The 19,436-nt window shown below is 39.0% G+C and overlaps 1 protein-coding gene across 1 annotated transcript in view; it reads right to left on the bottom strand.

Moving 5' to 3' along the window:
- The window catches only part of WDR49 (WD repeat domain 49), a 148,278-nt gene extending 131,482 nt beyond the window's left edge, over positions 1-16,796 (bottom strand). The window contains exons 1-2 of the mRNA XM_047876467.1: positions 16,642-16,796; positions 16,097-16,325 (exon numbers count right to left, since the gene is read on the bottom strand). Of these exons, the coding sequence (XP_047732423.1) occupies positions 16,097-16,258 (162 nt within the window). The 5' untranslated portion in view covers positions 16,259-16,325; positions 16,642-16,796. The remainder of the gene's footprint in view (positions 1-16,096; positions 16,326-16,641) is intronic.
- Positions 16,797-19,436: the final 2,640 nt, after the last annotated feature.

Consider the following 19,436-nt stretch of genomic DNA (forward strand, 5'->3'; position numbering starts at 1 on the left):
TATTTTTAGCCCCAAACATTTAGAGAGATGGAAAATTTTCAGTGACCCAGATTTTAAGTGTGGAGAAAGAAATCTGATCCTAAAACCACTCCATTTGAGCCAAGACTGCAAACTGTTTCTGAAAGCTAAGTCAATGTTGATCAAAAGTTTTATTTTAAACTGTTCTATAATGACATCAATCGGCTGCATATTTATGTTATTATATTATGTTATGTTTAAAACATTTTAAAGCTGAATCTCAGAGTATTTTCTTCCTATGAGTTAGTGATTTATTTTTATTTCTAAGAACAGGAAACTGTTTTGATTGATAAATACCAAAATGAGTCTTTTTTATATTCTAAAATATGGAATTACAACTAGACCATAAACAAGACAACAAACTTTCTTCCCCAAAGTAACATACACAATGACCTTTATAATTTTCTACACATTGATAATGTCACTCTGCACTGGGAGATTTGAGGAATACTCCCAATTTATGCAACTATATAATATACCTGAAGCTCTATTATTGATTGTTTAGTGATTTAAGTTTGAAAATAAAACCAGTTTTTGCCATACCTTTGGTTAAAATTTAGGAATTTGCTTTTATTGGGGCACCTAGGTGTCTCAGTCTGTTAAGTGTCTGACTTTGGCTCAGGTCATAATCTCACAGTTCATGGGTTCAAGCCCCACGTTGGGCTCTGTGCTGACAGTTCAGAGCCTGGAGCCTGCTTTGGATTCTGTGTCTCCTCTCTCTCTGTCCCTCTCCCACTTGTGTTCTATCTCTCTCTCTCTCTCTCTCTCTCTCTCTCAAAAATAAATAAACATTAAATTTTTTTTAATTAAAAAAAAAGAAAAAAACGAATTTGCTATTAAAAATTCCCAACTTGTTTCAAGAAGCATTATGCTTTGATCAGTATGTGGTTTATTAATTCTATTATATGCCAGCTTTAATAAATTAAATGTACAAGAAAGTATGTGATCTTTTATATAAACTTAAAGGCACATATGCATTAACTTCAACCTCACAGTTAATTCTCATTTTATCAGTGGCTCCCACTTATCTTCTGGTACTAGAATTAATTCACTCATTCCATTATATTATACTCATCGCACACTGTGGTAGGGAGAGTGTAGGTGTGCAATTGGAGGTCTAAGCCTTAGCTTCAGTTACTGTACCTCTAAATAGGGACAATAAGGGGTGCCTGGATGGCTCAGTCGTTTGAGTGACTGACTCTTGATTTCAGCTCAGGTCATGATCTTATGGGTGTGTGGGAATGAGGCCTGTGTCTGGCTCTGTGCTGACAGAGTGGAGCCTGCTTGAGATTCTCTCTCTCTCTCTCTCTCTCTCTCTGTCTCTCTCTCTCTCTCTCTGCTCCTCCCCCCCACTCATACACATGCACACACGTGTGCTCTCAAATAAATAAACATTTAAAAGTAAATAGAGATAATAATAACTGTTAGGGTTGTTACCAGGCTTAGCTGATATTTTATGCGGACAACATGGGATCATTTAATGTGAGTACAACACATTTATACCCAAGAAATGTTAATTCCCTGCTAAATAGTTTAAAGAACAGAAGGACTTCACACCAGCAATGAGTCTTCTGTAAGGATTTAGCTAAATTCATTTGTTGATGTGTGTGTGTGTGTGTGTGTGTGTGTGTGTGTGTGTGTGTAAGGATTTGGAGGTGTACATAATTACTAATTTTAGTAAACTGATCCTATCTATCAGGAGGGGCTAGTTGCTAATTAGCTTCTAAGAGACTTCTCAGCGGGCCCGAAGATTATGTGAAGGAGACTCTACTAACAGGATTATGCGAAGTTCTCAGTTTCTGTGACCATTGCCATCGGGGTAGCAGATGCTAGTTTGGGGCTTAATACAAAATAGCAACTGTATACACTGTGTCAGTTGGTCTTCCTCAAATACAAAACTGTTCCAAGTGAGCCCAGTGAAAGTAAAGTTTACCTACCCGTTTCCAGAACCCAAAACCATTTCATGCATACAAGACCAACATCTTGTCATTGTGACTCACTGTAGCCTGTACCTCATCATGAGCCATTTCAACTGCTACTTTATGAACTTTAGGTGAGCCAGAGGTTCCTATCCTGGGCTTCTTGGCAGAAGGTAACTCCACAGGAAGAAAGATAAAATAATCCTTCAATCTAAAAATGAGCTTCCATATACCATGATTTGGTTGCTATAAACTCTCAATCTGTATTAGATTCAGTACTCAGTGGCGAAATAACATACCTTTGAGTCATTTTGGGGAAAAAATACATGTATATGTGTTTAAGTATATGTATATATCTAAATTAATACTAATTTAGTTAACATCTGAATATTATGCTTGAATTCACTACCTAATATTTGTGGGCCCACAAGTCAGTCATAACATCTCTCAGGGTTTGTATGAAGGTCCAATAAGATAATCTGCACATAGGCCTTCTTTACATTAAATAATTTTATTACAACTTTAAGTTATTATTGTTGAAGACACATACACATCAACCTAAATTCACAAGCATATATTTAATATAGCTAGGGAAATATAAAGAATTTAGGAAATATAAAACATACAGCCTAAAATAATTAACTGTCAGTCCCTTCAGTTGAAAATTTAATTTGGCTTTAGTAAAAAGTATGGCTTTAATAAAACCTTCTTCTGGTAGACATTTGTTCCAATTTGAATACAGACTTTCCAAACAAAAACTCCTAACAGATTTTGAAAGTATACCCTTTCATTTCTATTTTTTTCTGGGGTGGGGGAAAGGAGAGAGAAGCTGAGAGAGGGAGAGAAGAGAATCCCAAGCAGGCCTCTCACTGTCAGTGCACAGAGCCCAACAAGGGGCTCGATCTCACCAACTGCGAGATCATAACCTGAGCCAAAAGCAAGAGTTGGATGTTTAACCAGCTGAGCCACCCAGGCACCCCATCTGTCTGGTTCTTTTTGAGGTAAAAAATTAATATCCCTGTATTTTTGAAACTTCTCTTATAATAAACGTGAAAAATGTCTGCTCTATTAGAAAACATATTCTCATTCAGCTCTTCTAAGATAATCCTTGTAAATTTATTTCCCTATGTCTATGTAACTATTGAGCAATTAAAAAAAAAAAACCCCAGTATTGCTTCCAACTTTTCTTGCAAAAAAGCTAACATACTCAGGATGTCTGCTTGATTATCTCAGTGGGCACAACTTTAGACATTTAGAAAATCTTCCTGTCTGCCTGAAAACCTTTCAAAGAATATTCGAAAAATCCTTTCCTTTTGCCTAGAAAGCATTTTCTGCAGATACGCTCAGTTCTCATAAGCTATTCTTATAAAAAAAAAGAAAAAAAAAAGAAGCGCGAACTCTATAAAACTTCCTCCAGCCTTTGAGATTTCTAAGATTTGGATTTCACTATAACTTATGTCAAAACTAAGCACTAAAACCTCAGTGCAAACCTCCAAAAATATACCCTTTGTAAGAAACTTGACAGCCTTTCTTTAAATTAAGAAGCGATCATGTGCTTTCAATTAGTAACGTGTAAGTGTGCCAATACATTTGTAAAATCATTTTTTTGCACAACATTGTTCATGTTTACTATAGAAAATAGAAAATATAAATAATCCCAAAATTAAAATCCTCCATAATGCCATCAACGGCTCAGATTTTCTTCTGGGCAGAAATAGAAATACCTGTGTATTATTTCTGAAATGGTGTCATGATATATGTATCTTTGTGTGCTGCTTTTCCATGTTACAGCATATCATGAAGGTTGCCTTGTGCAATATAGGTTGGTCTTTACCATCATTTTTAACAGCTGCACAATATTCTATGGAGAAGATATACAATTTATGGCCCCACAGTAGTAAAAATTTCAATTGTTCCCAATGCTTTGTTGTTTTATATAAACAGTCCTGCAATAAACATCCCAACACATATGTCTTTGCTTATTTGTCCAATTATTTCCTGAGGGAAATTTCCTGGAAACATAATTGCTGGGTCAGAATTTAAATATTCTTTTTTTTTTTCAACGTTTATTTTTTTGGGGACAGAGAGAGACAGAGCATGAACGGGGGAGGGGCAGAGAGAGAGGGAGACACAGAATCAGAAACAGGCTCCAGGCTCTGAGCCATCAGCCCAGAGCCCGACGCGGGGCTCGAACTCACGGACCGCGAGATCGTGACCTGGCTGAAGTCGGACGCTTAACTGACTGCGCCACCCAGGCGCCCCAGAATTTAAATATTCTTAAAGCATTTGATATATCTTGCCAAATCCTCCTCCAAAAAGTTGAACAAATTTACATTTCCATCAGTAAAGTATGAGATTGTCTATACCCAAAACCCCCACTGAGCTCATTCCTCTTAAGACTCACCAGTTGGCTGCTGAAAAAAAAGTTCTAATAAGCCTAAACGTTCACATACTTGCTGGCAAAACAAAGCAATACATTTTTAAAGCAGACGCTTCCTTCTTTTAAATTCTGCCAACTTTTAGAAATGCTATTTATATTTATTTTTTCCTTAACTTTTTCTTGTAGCAATATTTTTTTAATTAAATAGGGAAAGAAATTTTTTCCTCTTTATTCCCTGCTCTGTAAATAAGGATTTGCCCAAGATAAGAATACAAGTGCCAGTTAAAAACTATGGAGAGACTGACAATCCAATTTCCTCAGAAATCTAGGTATTTTCTCCCATGTCAAAGCTAGCAGTGGGTTAACATGTCACTGACCCAAAGTTCACTGCCACCATTCACTGGTGAGTAATGAATCCTGCGAATTAATGCCAAAATGTGAGTTGGCATGGGGCGCCTGGGTGGCTCGGTCGGTTAAGCGTCCGACTTCGGCTCAGGTCATGATCTCACGGTCCGTGAGTTCGAGCCCTGCGTCGGGCTCTGTGCTGACAGCTCAGAGCCTGGAGCCTGCTTCAGATTCTGTGTCTCCCTCTCTCTCCGCCCCTCCCTTGTTCATGCTCTGTCTCTCTCTGTCTCAAAAATAAATAAACATTAAAAAAAATTAAAAGCAAAAACAAAAACAAAATGTGAGTTGGCTTAGGCAGATATTTCCACCCACCCACCCATCCATCCATCCATCCATCCATCCACTGATCTATTCATTAATAAATATATATTGAACCTGTACATCAGACAAAGTAGCATGGGGTAGGTTTATTTATTCATTCATATTCATATTCAACAGATAATTATCAAGCAACTGCTCCATGCCAAATACTATTTGAAGCATTTGGTATCAGCTTTGAACAAGACAAGATGCATGATCTTCAAACTGAATTTAGCATTTACGCATGTTGAAAATATTCTATAGACCAGAAACCTTTCCTTAGTTTGAAAGCTTTTTATTTTTTTTTTACTTCCTATCATTAAAATTCTGCAATGCTTTTTTTTTTCTCTACATGAAAAATAGTTTCTAATACGGTTTCAGAGTCTCATTTTCTCCAGAACCTGCTAGTTTTATCAAGCATTTCACCCAAAATACTATTTCTTCTTGTCAAATATTTGGCATGATTTGGGGGTAATGTTCCATGACAGCTGAATGAGTGTGCACTATCAAAATGCATTCTTTCCTCCATCTCTATAATTAAATTTAAAATTAACATGCTGCTGTCTCATGCTGCATTCTGTTGCACTTGCCTCAATTTCCCTTGGTTACGAAGCCTATTGGTTATGAATATGTATTAGCGTTTGCTGTCAACCCTTGTGAACATCTTCTGGAGCAGAAGATTAGATATGCTATTTCAAAACAGATGCATCAGTTTAAATCATCGTCTGCTATGTTCACCTACCAACTTTCATGAGAGACTGAACAGCACAACAGGAGACACTAGTCTGCCAGCCAAGGTTCATATTGCCTTTTTTTTTTTTTTGGCTTGCTTCAATGAATTTTAGTTTTAATTTTCATTTACAGGATGATATCAATGATTCGAGGGCTCACGAGTCTGGACAGAATTAAAATCTTGTGACTAACAAAGACACAGGTAAATCGATGCCTGAAAGTACCAGCTACTTCTGCCCAACCAAACTCTGCACTTCATATCCTCTTTCCAGAAAACTGACCTCCCAACCTGCATTTACCTGCCTGCGTGATGCCCTTCCCTCAGATTGTGGCTTTGACTTTACTTCCTCCAAGAAGCCTTCCAGGAGGCCCTTCTCCTATGTGAGCCATATGCTCTCCCAGTACTGTTCTTTCCTCAGAGCACGGAGTGATTACAGAGCAACTGCAAGTTTACTTGTTGGCATATACCCTTCTGTGAAGGAAGGTCAGGGTCTAAGTGCTTTTCAAATCCCACAGGGTAGACATTCAATAAATACCTGTTGCAAGAATGAGATAATGGATGAAAATATTTTTACCGTCCTCTTCCATACTGCGGAAGAGATGCTCATCTGTTTTACCAGTAACAGCAAATTTCAGAAGGAGATCATAGTAATAAACAACGGTCAAGTTATAGGAAAACACTGTGTAAAATAATGTTGGAAAATTCGAAACAATTCTAAACGAAGTTTAGGGTTGTCCACCATGAGAAAAGGGACGGAAATGGATATCAGAAGACACTGAGCAATGTTCTGGCTTTGCCCACAAGTCAAATGGAGCTGGACAAAAACAAATCCCTTTGTTTCAGATTTTTGTTTCCTCTCATGTAAAATGAAGGCAATAAAATAGGTCTCCACAGTCTGTCTCTTAATGCTAAAACTCAGCGAAAGGAAGCTGGTGGAGAAACATTACTTAGTAGAAGCTCGAAGTATTTATAAAAGGCGTCACTTTTAAATTCAGCATTGCTTAAATTCAGCGTTGTTAGACACACATTTAGGAGAGTACCATGGAATTTTTAGGTTATTAGATATGCTGACATTTTAATGACATTTATCTTTGCTCTGAATTACGATACAGATAAGGTGCCCACAAGTCATCTGCTATGCTCGTCCTGCTACAAGTAAGATTCTATTTGTCCGTGATTGAGACCTCAATACATATTGAAACACACACATTTTTCATTTTAGAATATGATTTGCACGGTTCTGCAATTTTCCTTTTTCCATTGAACGGTAAATCCTGACAATTTCATATGCTTGCCTTATTCTTTTTAATAGCTGAGTAGTAGGAGTATACTGTAATTTCCTTATCTATTCATTTATTGACAAATATTTGGGCCATTTTAAATAGTCCATCTTACTGACAATATTAAAATGAATTACAATGAATATTCTTGTACATAGATTTTTTTTTATGCACGTCATAATTCATTTAGGATAGCTGACAGAATTGGAATTGCTCATTCAAAAAGTACACATTGGATACATTTTACACTTGATATGTTCTGGAAAACGGCCTACCAAAAAAGCTTTGACAATTCAGTCTTAATAATAGTACCCATTTCCCTGATTCTTTGCCAACAATGTATATCGGGAATATATCTTTGCCAAGCTGATGAATGAAAAAAGATGTCTTCTTTTTTTATTTGCATTTCAAATCAAATTCCTAATGAATTTGAATATCTTTTCACATGATTAGGAGCTATTTGTGTGGCATTTTGTCCTTGAATGCATAAAATATGTAGGCATAGTTATGAAGAATAGAACTATATGTGATATGGGGATGTGCATTTATGGGCAGAAATGAATAAAAAAATACATTGGAAAGATGCAACGCAAGAGTAGTTAACTTGGGGCAGAGCAGTGGCTGAGGGTGGGCCGTGGTAAGAGGGCAATTTCATGTGTGACTCAACTTTTTACAATGAGAATAATGTTTTCCTCCTACCTTTGTTTTAATAATAAAGGGACTGCTAAATAGGAATCATAAAAATGAATGAAATTGTATTTCACTGGCTATACTCTCTTTTTCTGTTGGCTTCTCTCCTTTCAACTTCCAGGAAATAACCTTGCTTCTTTGTTTATTGTATCCACTCCAGTTTCTCTACCTCCTTGAAAAATTCCCCTAAGATCTGTCTTAGACACTCTGCTCTCTTCTCCAGATATCTCATCTGCATCCATAGTGTCCACCCTCTGGGATCTATTGACGTCGCACTGACTTCTCTCTGCCTGCCTGATCCTTCTACTTGGTTTTAAATAACAGCATTGTACTTAGTCAGGGCATATGCAATTAAAACAACAAAAAGAACATACAGAAAGCTACAAAAAGAGGTGAACAGAAACCTGGGAAGGTGATAACCCAGCCTTGATGGTGAGAGAAGACTTTCTCGAGAGGGAAGTATGTAAATATGAAGTATGAGTATGAACTTGCTGGGAAATTGTGGGGGAGGGGGCAGGAATATTCCAAGCTGACACCAGCATTTGATAGGCCCTAAAATAGCAATACTGTTAAATCATTCAAATAACTAAAATATGACCAGCATGACTTAAATAATTTGGGTAATGTTACGGTGCTGGATAATTTTGTGACTGATATGTTGGAACCATAAATCTAGACGAACTACCTGTGGGGAGGTGGAAAGGGATCAGATGAGGAGATAAGGATTCCCCTGAAAGGAATAGATGTTATGTATTCTTTACCATCCCAGGGGAGGAATGTAGAAAAATAGGTCTGAGACTAGAGTGAAGGAAAATATTTTCTGGCCTCCAGGCTCTATTTTCTGAAGAAAAATATTTTCTTCAACCTCCGGGTAGGTTTACAGAAAGAGTAACCTCTTTGCCATATTAATGTAACCAGAAACAAAGAAATGGAACAAATCAGAAGGATACCATGAGAAGGGTCCAAAACAGCATTGCCCAATAGGACTGTCTGCAATGATAAAAACATTGTATAAACTTAATTATCCAATACGATAGCTATTAACCACTTGTGGCTACTGAGTACTTTAAATATGGCTGGTGCTTGTGAAGAACTGAACCTTTCATTTTATTAAATTCTTCTTTTTTTAATTTTCACTTTAATTTAAATAACCACCTGGGGCTCATGGCCACCATATTGGACAACGCAGGTCTGGAGCAATGTGGCAACCTGGCCTCAGAAGTGTTGAGAGAATTAGAGAAGAACATGTGCACACGTGGAAGGGGAAGGAGTAGAGGAAAACAGTGCCCCTGGTAGTCCTCAGCAGAGAATGTCAGTGCCCAGAGAGTCCAGATTTAATGGGGGTCATATATCCATGAGATGGTGGTAAGACACGATGAGGGAGGAAAAGACTCTGAGGTGCTTGTGGAAGTGTGAAGCAGAGCCTTGGGAAAAAGTTGGAAATCACCAAGGGACAATCCAAAGACTTCCTGGGGTGGTAGGTTGTGTTATCACTGAGTGTAATATACTTGGTAATGAATGACAAATGTGCAGTAATGGCACACGTTATAGTCCTTCGGTTGCCTGTTTAATTTTTCTTTTTTAATTCTCAAGAAAATTGAAAAAGTAGGCCGTGCCCTTGGTCTACAGGTCTGGCTAAGTTGATGCACCACAAATGAATAGCAACAGGCACTGTACTGTCTTTCTCTCACCTTTATAACAAGTTTCTTGGTTGCCTTCTCTGCTCCAATCCTGGCCAAAGCTCAAGGTTAAAATATTTGTTCACCTAAAGCATTCTTCACCACCCTCTCTGACCCGGATCAATTTTTATAAGCACCTGCTCCAAAAGCACACAGAGAAATGGGAAAGGGCATGAAGCTGTTAGAACTCATCACACAATTCGGCACAAAGTCAGCAGCGTTTAAGAAGGCTGATTTTTCATGTGTGTTGACAAACTACTTGCTTTTGTTTTGGTGATGACATTGTTTGCTAGCCTCAACCATGAATTCTAGCAAGTCAAACAAAACCTCCAAAGAATGTCAGTCATTTCCAATTGTACCAGCTGCAGTGGTGTTGGATTTGCTTCGTGTTATTACTTTAGTGTTGGGTGAGCGGTAGGGGAGACCCCCCCTGAGCTTCACTGATTTCCTGCTGCCACCAAAAATGGGTTTTTTGATTCCACTAAGAGAGTTGAGGTAAGAAATGCTCTGACCTACTGCCTTTGTTTAGCAGGTCATGAATTGACTGAGGCTGCTGAATGTACAACGTACTATATAACAGAGTTCTAGATTAAGCTTTACCTGTTTACCTTCTCATAAGCCTCCATTGAGATGCCTTTATTTTATTTATTTTTTTTAATTTTATTTTATGTTTATTTATTTTTGAGAGAGAGAGAGAGAGACAGAGTGTGAGCAGGCGAGGGGCAGAGAGAGAGACACACACACACAGAATCCAAAACAGGCTCCAGGCTCTGAGCTGTCAGCACAGAGCCCAACGTGGGGCTCAAACCTATGAACCATGGGATCATGACCTGGGCTCGAGTCAGATGCTTAGCTGACTGAGCCACCTAGGTGCCCCATAAGATGTCTTTAGAAAGGAAAAAAATAATAATAAAGTACTAAATTATTCTTATTTTTCCTTTTTTTCTTCCACCTTTTCTCTGCATTGATTTGATTATTGATTATTTGCTGATTGTACGTTAATCCCAAGTTACGAGGGCTGAGCGCCTATGTGTTATTAACTTAACGTGGTTGGTTTGTTAACCAAGTCCTTATCCTATCGGATTCCTGTTCCTTACAACAACATCCCACAGCGTTGCCTTGTGGCCAATGGGAGCCGTGCCATACAATGGGCTGGAAAGTTGACAATCTGTCCCTGGGTCCTGGCTCTGCCCCACGAGGTAATTCAGTTGAATATTTTTGCGCTTCATTCTTCTTGTGTGTAAATGGGAAATAAAAATGTCTACCCTGCCTACATTCCAGGCTGGTGAGAGGATCAAATAACATGATGCCTATAGAAGTGCTTTATAAAATCTTATCATACTTGAAAGATATTAAATTTTTATTCATCATTTTCACCTCCACTGATTTCCAGAAAGAGTTTTAGTTCAGTTACAATGAAGGTACATAGGTGGTTAGACCATTAAAGCAAAGATAAAAGAACAGGGGTCATATAATGAAAATAGCAGATAGCTGTTCCAGAAAAATCTACATTAAGAAGAGTGGTATTAATTGAACACTAAATTCAAACCTGGCAATTAAGGCAAAACACAAAACATTGTTAGGCACATGAATTCTCCTTAATCTATGAAAGGAAGCATGTTGGTTTATTAGGAGAGACAGAACTTTTTCTACCATTAAACTCTAAGGATTGGGGATGAGACTATTTTCTGGGCACAACCTGTGTACATAACCTGTGTTCCAGCTGCCCTTGCAGTTGGGATGCGTCCGGGATCCATGAAAACCTTCCACATGTGACCCTTTTTGCTCTCACTCCTGCTACTAGCTTGATGTGTGGCAATCACAAATGGTGAGAGATGGATGGAGCCCAGGCACCTGAATCCTTACCTGGAGCTGCCCACCAATTAGAAATATCTACTTTCTAATTTATATGAGCAAGAAATAAACCTCTAATGTGTATGAGCTATTATATATTTTACAGTGTGCACAAGCTATGAAAATACAAATTGTCTAATGTGGAACTTTACTGGATAACATAATATAGAGTTTTTAACTATCAGTTTTACCTAATTTTTTTTTTTTAATGATCTTCCTGAACTGTCTCCTATTTTGTCAGAGATAAGCAAAATCTAATAGTTGTAAGGAAAGGGAATGAAACAAAGATGGGGGATTTTATTTGTGTTTAGGATAGTAATGCCTGGAGTGGAAAAGAAAGAAGCAAGAGACAAGAATTCTTCTGGAACATGAGATATGTCCAAAAAGGCCTGTCCATTTGGGGACCTTAATAGTGAAGATACAATGAGCAATGAAAAGGCTGAGAGAAGACTGGGACCTTATGGAACAGGGAGAAATCTTGACGGATTAGAAAGAAGGACAAATAGGGGTGCCTGGGTGGCTCGGTCAGTTAAGTGTTTGACTTCAGCTCAGGTCATGATCTTATGGTTCATGAGTTCGAGCCCCACATTGGGCTCTGTGCTGACGGCTCAGAGCCTGGAGCCTGCTTCAGATTCTATGTCTCCCTCTCTCTCTCTGCCCCACCCCTGCTTGTGCTCTGTCTCTCTTTGTCTCTCAAAAATGAATAAATGTTAAAAAAAAAAAAGACAAAGAAAAAAATAATAATAATAAAAAAGGACAAATAAAGCAAAGGCAGGAAAGACCTAATCCATCTTTCCATATTCCCTTAGAGTCTACACTGCCTGGCAGGATCTCAGAGCCTTTAGCTTTGTCCTGTCGGAACAAGGAAGCATCATTCATAGGCTCAGCTGTAGAATCTGTCTATAGGCAGACTCTTGCGAATTTTATAAAGACGACCAAGAATAAGGATAACATAAATTCTGTGGATTTAATCGTTTTATTACATCACAAGCACAATTTTCAGGAACCGTGGAATTGCCTTCTGAACTTCTCTGATGTTTCGAGACTAAGTTAGCACAAGTGTACTGTGCACATTCCATTTACCCCCAAGACAGGTTTGTTCTGAGAACCTCCCTGAACATCTCTGGGGATGTTAAAAATTCTACTAGGATTTTTGCTATGCTTTTCTCAATGTTTTATGCTTTGAGCATAAATAGCTCATCTTTTGCATGTGGTTTAGATTTCATTTCTAGCTATTTAAGCAAAAAATTTAGCAGGGCTGGGGCAAATAGCGGCATGGAATAGACAGGATAGGGCCAGTCCCTCATTCTGGGCCCACAACCTTGGCCAGAACAGAAGTTCCAGGAGATGATATACAGACACAGCTGCTGTCAGAGGTAGGTAGGGACCCGACCCAGTGAGTCCAGCAGGGTGGGCAAACCATAATCCCAGGCCAAACAGGCAGCAGGGCATCCAGGACTGAAGAACAGAAAGTCCTGGCATGTAGAGGTCAACAATGTGGAATTCAAGGGAAGAAATACTCACAAATTTACATAGCCAGACTCTGAAGAACCTCAATATATAACAGGTCTCAATGGGGCTTTTCCAAAATTCCATTTCCCTTGGACCATAATTTTCACTTATCTGCATTCCTCTAAAATCATCAAACCACAGCCATCTTTTTCTACATAATAGCTATAGCTTTTGAAGTATCTAAGAAAATGTAAAATATGGTGGACATCAAAATAATATGAATATCCAGAGACCATGTCATTTCTCTAAGCATTGCAAGTGCTACAGGGAAGTTTGAGTAACAACCATTTTACAATTCTTTGAAGAATACAAGTTTCATTCCATTCAGGTTGATATATGGCTTTTTGGACACCATCACTTGAAAGAAAATGAAATTTCTAGTACTTCTATCCAGGTAATTTCTTTGTTCTAAAGATGGGGATCGATTTAAAATAAAATACAATAAAATTTAAAAAAATAAAGATGAGGATCAAGACATCAGTTAAAATCTTTTGAATGCTAATAAAATGTGAAATAAGAGGTGAAGAATGATGCCTTTGTGTACTTCTATGTGAATTTGTCTTTGCAACTCACTGCTTCCACTTCCTACAGCAACTAAAGGAATGTAAAAGCATAGTTGTGTTATTCAAAGTTCAAATCCCTTTAGGAAATGTAGGAGTTAGAATCAGGAGAATGTTAGAGGCCATGTGATTCAACGTCTACTCCCTGAATAACACCCATGTTAATTGAGCACTTACTCTGTGTCAAGCACTCTTCCAAGTATTTTTCAGATAACAGCTTATCTAATCTTCACCACAAATCTGTTGTCCCCCACGTTAGAAATAAAGGAAAACCAAGGCCCAAAGGGTTAAGTAATTTGCACAAAGACATACTGTTAGAGGCAAAACTGGGATTTAAATCCAAGAAATCTGATAAAAGAGCTTACGGTTAGTGACTCTGAGTCATTTATACCACTTTACAATACATGTAAGCATTACTTGCTTCATTCCTAAATGTTACTACTAAGATGTATACGGTGTGTATATTTCATTTGGAAATACACGTGAAACATTCAATATGCAAATTCAAAGATCCAACTCCCCATTTTTCAATTAAGGATATGGACTTTATCTAATATCTGACAAATCTTCAGCCCCAAATAAGCAATCTGTGTACAAAAAAAAAGAGGAGATAAAGAGATCTAGTGACAGAATCTTCGCATTTCCAAGAGCATGTCTTTAATGGTTGGACTACAAATCACCACCTTTAGAGTTCCATGTTGCAGGACACTTAGGGCAATTTGTCCTTTTACAGCAATCTACACCTGTGGCCTGTGGGCCTAACGTTCATGACAGATGGACCGAACTCCAGTGAAATTATCAAGTGTATCATCCTTCTCTCAGTATCCATGCTGTGTTTAGAAATCAGACTGTCTCAAGGGCCTTTTAGTCCTGTTGCACATTTGCCATTGGATTATTCCATTCTGTGTCTGTTGAGTCTGTGAAAAATGGACAGACTTCATTTTCTCTGAAAAGTGTATATGCAAAGCTCAATTTCTTTTTTTTTTTTTTTAACTGTCATTAGATTTTCTATGTTCATGCAAGCTCCAATTGCAATCTCTTCTCTCTCAGTAATACCTGCTTTTCCAACTGGTAATTTCAAGATAAGTGATCCAATCTTTGAAACATTTAAAGTTAAAAAAAAAAAAAATCTTGAGACTGATTATCCTGTTTCATTGGCTTCACTCCAGGCTGATCAGTGGTTGAAGAGAACACCCACTCCCACCCTTCGGCAGCAGTTTCACGCTTGAACACATCAACTTCAGGATGTCGACTCTCCTAACAGACCCTAGAATTCAGATTCTTTGTGTCCTAGCAGAACAAACCACCATATTTCTGTTCATGGCGGAGTCAAAGCTGTCATGATCTGGAGTTACGTTTTTCTGAATGTTCTCAAGCTGTCAAAATGTTTGCTATGTCTATCAAAATATGCCAGATCCATTTGGGGCATTGGACATGAGCAACACTGAAACTTTTCAGGCAAATGGGGTTGGACGAATAGCAAATATATGACAATTAAAATGAGGAAAGTGTAGGGCAGAGCATGTCTTTCCTACTAAATATGATGGATTATATTATAAAGAAATGATTGATATAATTGGGACATTAATTTATCACTATAGGTAGAATCTAACTGGTTATGCAAAACAGGGTACAGCAGACTTTTCCAGTAGTTAGCAACTCTTTTGGGGGGAGAAAGCTGAAGATTAAAATTTATGCCAATTACAGGCTGATATAATTGTTACATTTCATCATGCTTTATTAATTTCAAGGTGGTATTCCAAAATATTGCATGTCTGTCTCAAATTAATGTGGATACTCCCAAGCACCCTCAGAGGATCTTCTGAAGTCCTGAGAACATATTTTAGCAAACATAATGAAGTAGAAAGGAGGAGGGCTCATGTCTACCTAAATTCCACAGCACGAAAGAGCACTTCTTCGTACTCACATGAGAAACTAAAAATCATTTTGATGTATGCGGGTTACAATGCACAGCTGCAGAATTCCAAATTAATTAGCTAAGATAAAGAGAAGGAACTTATTTATTTATAGTTAAAATTCCTAAGGTCTATTTCATATGTAGAATTAAAATGAAAACTTTACATTTTGTTTCGATTGGCATTGTTCCGATAATTACCAAAAAAGTGGGAGACTGTCGCTCACACGGATCCTGGGACAATTAAGTGCCCCCCACCCCCCCAAAATGGAGTCACTTGGAGTGAAGCAGGGGAGAATGTTTACAAACTGCTTATTTGCATTTCCAGACTTCCTAAGGACAGTTGTGCTGGGAGTCACCTTGGTCCCCACTCACAACCATAACCTTTGGGTTTCCAAAACAATGGTGATCTCTAAGAAAAATTTTGTCCAAGAATTAATCCTTCCTTGATGGCAAGGATATTCAACAGTGGCAATTTTGAACTAAATCATATTTTTTGGCCCACAGAACTGAGGACTAACGTTACTCTGGCGTGAAATCCAAGCCTGATCAGTTCTTTTCAATTCCCTGTTTGTTGTTTTTAATGTTTATTTACTTTTGAGAGAGAGAGAGACAGTGTGAGCAGGGGAGGGGCAGAGAGAGACACAGAATCCAAAGCAGGCTCCAGGCTGTCAGCACAGAGCCAGGCGAGGGGCTCCAACTCATGAACCACTAGACCTGAGCCCAAGTCAGACACTTAACCATCGAAGGTCTTAACCATTAAATACATAAACAATTTTAAGGGAAAAATCTGTTTCATCCTAGTCTTCATGAACAATTTAAACCCTCCAGTAATTAAGATTAAGGCTTACCTCAAAAGCACTCTGTATTTTGAGAAAGTCGCCCACACAGAGCTGGTTTTCAAGCAGGGCAGGGTGGTGGTCTTCATCTGTGGCCACACTTCCTGTTCCCCTGGGGCTCTTTGACCCCAGCTGTGGCCCCTTGTTCAACTCAAGTGCATTCTGGTCACTCATAATGGCTTCACCTCTTTTCAGCTGCCTTCAACTATTTCTATACTTTTTTGTTTTATTCAACAGGTGCCTTTGAAAACAAACCCAATTTAGCAACAGAATTCCAAAATGAAAGCACATTTCAAGGCAGACAATTAGGAGACAAAATGTTCAAGGTAGGGAGTAAAAGCCCTCAACCCCCACATGTCTTTAATTCCACAGTTTACTTTCAAAATCTAAAATCGAATCCTTTTAGAACACCCCTCCTTATATTCTGTTTAATCTGGCTTGATTAAAAATGGATAAAGCTTCCCCCCATGTTTATACCAACCAATACAGAACGCAGCTTGTAAATCTCCTTTGAAACGCATTTAAAAAAGCAACTTCTCAAAACTTCTTTGGCTAACCTTGCTTCCGTTAGCATGTCAGGGGTTTAAACTCCATTTTCTTGTGTGACTTGCAGCTGCAAGACTTCTGTCCCAACGGAGGGCTTGCCTCCGAAGGCCACATTACCAGCAATGTGCAATTCTTTGTTTCATCTGCTCCTGCTTGCCTTTGTGTGTTTCCTGGCAACCAAAGTGAAGCCAACTACAACTTTACCTAACCCTCCCCGCTCCCCACCCCCCGCCCACACAACTAATTACTGGCCTCAAGGTTTCAATGTGTGATGTAAATGTTTTTGTTTTTTTTTAAAGGACAATTCAGCTACCTTCTTTTCTATTTTATTTTTTTAATTTTTTTTAACGTTTTATTTATTTTTGAGACAGGGAGAGACAGAGTATGAACAGGGGAGGGTCAGAGAGAGGGAGGCGCAGAATCCCGAAACAGGCTCCAGGCTCCAAGCTGCCAGCACAGAGTCCTATGCGGGGCTCGAACTCACGGACCACGAGATCGTGACCTGAGCCGAAGTCGGCTGCTTAACCGACTGAGCCACCCAGGCGGCCCTTATTTTATTTTTTTAATGTTTGTTCATTTTTGAGAAAGAGAGACAGAGCATGAGTGGGGGAGGGGCAGAGAGAGAGGGAACCAAGGAATCCAAAGCAGGTTCCAGGCTCTGAGCTGTCAGTACAGAGCCCAGCATGGGGCTCAAACCCGCAGACTTTGAGATCATGACCTGAGCTGGTCAGAAGCTTAACCGACTGAGCCACCCAGGCACTGCTCATCTCCCTCCTTTTTAATTAAACTTCATTGTTCTATTATTTAGAAGTAAGTTTTATAAATATGTATTTCTATGAAGCATGTTATATATTATGAAATAATAAGATTAGCCAAAGCAAAGAGAATGACATTCTGGAATTTTATGTTTTCCATATAGGAAACCTTTTATTCTTAATTAATAAGAATCCATTCCTATCTTCTCTTTGTCTTAGTTTTATGTATCTAAAATGGGGATGTTCATCAATTCATTGAACAGAAGGGGGGAAACCACAGCATCACATGATAAGCTTTGTAATAAAACCACTTACAGTATCATCACTGGTTCAGCTACCATTAAAGAAAGGGGGAAAAAAGAAGTACTTTTGAGTATTTACCATATGCTAGGCACTACACCAAGCATTTTGCATTCTTTTGCTTGCTTAGCTTTACAACAACCCTGCAAAGCAGACGAGATAGACAAAATCACTCTCCCCACTTTACAGGTGAAGAGAAAAAGAAAATGCCAAAAGCCACAAGAGATAATAAGGTATGAAATACGGGGGATGGCTCCCAGGCTTCAGAGACTGAGCCACAGATGGATGTCCTCTCTGCACCTTTCGTTCACCTTTGCAAAACTGAAAAGCCGTCACTCGGTATTTTCTCAGGTCTCTTCCAGCTCTATCATTTCTATGAGCTGGTGTTCACAAGGCTATGGTGATACACAGTGCATTCCGAAGAACACAGAGAAGGAAGCATCCTAAAGGCATTCCTACACCAGTTTTAGAGGGGAAAAATATCATTCATGCATCCATTTAATTCATCTAGCTCTCTGTCCACTGTTCATTCCAAAGACCATTTATTAAGAACCTACTGTATGTCGTGTCCTGAATTGGATCTGGTCCCTGCACCTGAGGGAGTTTTATAGGCTTGTAGGAGCAATTACCTGGCTAGTTCATCTTTCATGCCAATCCCAACCTCTTGCTGTTTCTGGTGCTGTGTTGAGAAAGATTCTGAAGTCATATCTAGGCTCAGAGGAAAGGAGTGGCATTATAGATTACAGATGTGTATCACGGGCACAGAAGGGCAAAGGGGGGGCGTGTTTACCCAAGGTTGGCCTTTCCTGATTTAGACCTTCACCTAAGCTAGGAAAATGTTTTTAAGCCCTAATATTATAAATTCCCCTAAGCTGTCTCAATAGGAACAAAATAGTTCTTTTTGCCATCCTAATTAGAAAACTAATAATAGTTTGGATCAGCTGGATCAGTCTCATAAATGTTTGTAAAATATTTTATAGTGATGTTCTGGAGAGTTGGGCTTTATCCAGGAAGAGCCACTAATGAGGGAAGGCTGAGGAAACAGAAAAACCATTCTCTGAAGCTGCACCGGGAGAGGTAGGTACCCCACTGGCTAACAATGCAAAATTCTCTAATTATTCTTAGACAAACTGCCTGGCCTACTTAGCTGCCATCGAGATGCAGCTCTAAACGTTTTCATTAGTCAAAACAGGAAAGTATAACGAGCAGCTAATAAATTACCGCAGAAGTTAATCAATCGACACAGTTTGGTTAGGTAAAATTACGGCGTGGGAAATAATTCTTGATCGTAAAGTCTTAAATGGCTCTAACCTTCTTAGTAACTGTGTGGTTAATTTTCAGGTTAAACTTCCACAGCACTGTAAAATCCATAACTAGCCTCTTGACTCCGCTGAAATTTACCTTCTTGCTTGCCGGGAATCAATTATGATTGTGTGAAAACCTGCCCCAGGCCACCTCCAATGCCGGGCTCTGTGGGCGAACGCCCAGTGATGAAGACAGTTTGAGTCAGGAGAGCAGGAGTGGACGTTTGAGTCAGCAGAGAAGGCTGGTGAGCTAGGGGACACCTGCTCCCCTTCCCTGTAGGGACCCGCCAACACTCGCCAGCCCCGTGGAGCGCTCACACGTGAAAGGGTAGAGCCAGCGGAAGCGTCCACTGGCCTGTGCTTCCTTTGGAACCTTGGGACTGAATCATTGTCCCCACCGAACACGCTCTCCTAAGTGTGCTTACGTGACGCCCCGGTCCAGCCCGT

This window comes from Prionailurus viverrinus, chromosome C2 (assembly GCF_022837055.1).
Source record: "Prionailurus viverrinus isolate Anna chromosome C2, UM_Priviv_1.0, whole genome shotgun sequence".
Taxonomy (NCBI): domain Eukaryota; kingdom Metazoa; phylum Chordata; class Mammalia; order Carnivora; family Felidae; genus Prionailurus; species Prionailurus viverrinus.